Source organism: Chrysemys picta, chromosome 1 (genome assembly GCF_011386835.1).
Source record: "Chrysemys picta bellii isolate R12L10 chromosome 1, ASM1138683v2, whole genome shotgun sequence".
Lineage (NCBI taxonomy): Eukaryota > Metazoa > Chordata > Testudines > Emydidae > Chrysemys > Chrysemys picta.
This window is the reverse complement of record NC_088791.1, coordinates 353,928,994-353,930,900: the sequence shown is the minus strand read 5'-3', so window position 1 is coordinate 353,930,900 and position 1,907 is coordinate 353,928,994. Positions and strand designations below refer to the sequence as shown.

At 47.8% G+C, this 1,907-nt stretch overlaps 1 protein-coding gene across 1 annotated transcript; it reads left to right on the top strand.

Annotated features, from left to right (window-relative positions):
- Positions 1 to 315: 315 nt before the first annotated feature.
- On the top strand, positions 316 to 1,314 carry LOC135972350 (olfactory receptor 52R1-like). The gene has a single exon (XM_065550043.1). It carries the CDS (start codon positions 316 to 318, stop codon positions 1,312 to 1,314), a length of 999 nt encoding a protein of 332 aa, XP_065406115.1.
- Positions 1,315 to 1,907: the final 593 nt, after the last annotated feature.

The following is a 1,907-nucleotide window of genomic DNA, read 5'->3' as shown; positions in this document are numbered from 1 at the left end:
TGAGTTCTAATTGGGATGTTTCCCTCTGGTAATGTTTTGTCAAAGCTTTGTTTCTTTTTCACTCTTAGATTTTGAGCAGCATAAAATATGGAATTGGCATTAGTAGGGTCAGTTGTTCATAATTCATTTGTCTGAATAGTGAAAATTTAATTTTTCAATGTGTGAAGAGTGACCAATTTCCTTCATCCATGAGAACAGTCCTCAGTTGTGCATGTAGTGTCCCATATTAACATTTCCTCTCCATTCAGGCATTGGTACTGCAACCATCACCCTAGAGCCTGGGCACATACACAAAGTCAGAAGAACGTACAGTACATGCAGGAGACACCGTTCTCCCTCAGAGTTGGACACGTTCTCCCCTACTCCATGTCAAATTCTAACACAACCGACTTCACCAACCCCTCCACCTTCATCCTGCTGGGAATTCCTGGCCTGGAGGCAGCCCATGTCTGGATCTCCATCCCGTTCTGTGCCATGTATGCCATAGCCATCTTGGGGAACTTCACCATCCTATTCGTCGTGAAGAGGGAGCGGAGCCTCCGTGCCCCAATGTACTATTTCATCTGCATGCTGGCTGTCACTGACCTGGTGCTCTCTACATCCTTCCTGCCCAAAATGTTGAGCATCTTCTGGTTCAATTTGAGGGAGATTGATTTCAGTGCCTGCCTCACCCAGATGTACTTCATTCACTCGTTCTCAGTGATGGAGTCTGGGATCCTCGTGGCCATGGGTTTTGACCGCTATGTGGCCATCTGTGATCCCCTCAGACATTCCACCCTCCTGGCAAACCCCATGGTGGCCAAGATTGGCATGGCTGTGGTGCTGCGTGGTGGCATGCTCATACTGCCCTATATCATCCTGACGAGGCAGTGGCCATATTGCGAAACCAACATCATCCCCGATACGTACTGTGCACATATAGCTGTGGTGAAGCTGGCCTGCGCTGATACCCGCATAAGTAGTTACTACGGCCTCTTTGTGTTATTCTGTGTGAAGGGTCTGGATATGGTTTTTGTTGCATTGTCCTATACCCAGATCCTCAGGGCCATCTTCCGCCTCCCCACAAAGGATGCCCGGCTCAAGACTTTTGGGACCTGCAGCTCCCATCTATGTTCCATCTTAGCCTTTTTCATCCCAGCTCTCTTCTCCTCCCTCACGTACCGGTTTGGCCAGAATGTGGCCCTGCATTTCCGTGTTCTCATTGGCAACGTGAACCTCCTGGTGCCCCCCACGCTAAACCCCATCATCTACGGTGTGAGGACCAAACAGATCCGGGACAGGCTGCTCCGGCTCTTTATTTGTAAAGACATCTAAATTTTTCTCTCGTGCTCTGGCTCTCAGACTGACCTCCATGCAGAGTTGTCTGGTGAGACAGTGCTGGGCCCTCTTCCCTGAATCAATTACTGGACAGTCAAAGTGACATTGAATCCTTTCCTGGCCTTACTGTGCTTAGTCAATGTGACAGACTGGGGAATTGGTCTGTGTACAGCTCATTAACTAATGGGGTTCCCTCCTTTCTAATTGCTTTTAACTGGACCTCTGAGGCCCTGTGCCCTGCCCCGCTTAGTCCTCCAAGCCTCTGCCCCTTTTTCCAGTGGGACACAGCTGAGGATGTGAAATTCAGGACAAACTGCTTAGAAATTGGGCAGACTCACCCCAGACTGCTGGTTATTCTATCATTCGATAATACCAACAACAAATGTAAAGTTCTGTTTCACCACTTTGGTTAACTAGAAACCAAAAATGCCATCTCCTTAGACATCCCAGCCTTCGGCTCACCATCCGGATATTGGACTCCATAATGAGCTGTTAGTGAAAACAAATTTCATCATATATAGGGTCTTTCTAATCTCAAGGCAAATACATAACTAAGATATTACCCAATAATCACGCTCTTGCCAATCTGT

Excerpts from the sequence above, each read along its gene's own strand:
- LOC135972350 (XM_065550043.1), top strand. The coding sequence starts at position 316 with ATGCAGGAGACACCGTTCTCCCTCAGAGTTGGACACGTTCTCCCCTAC.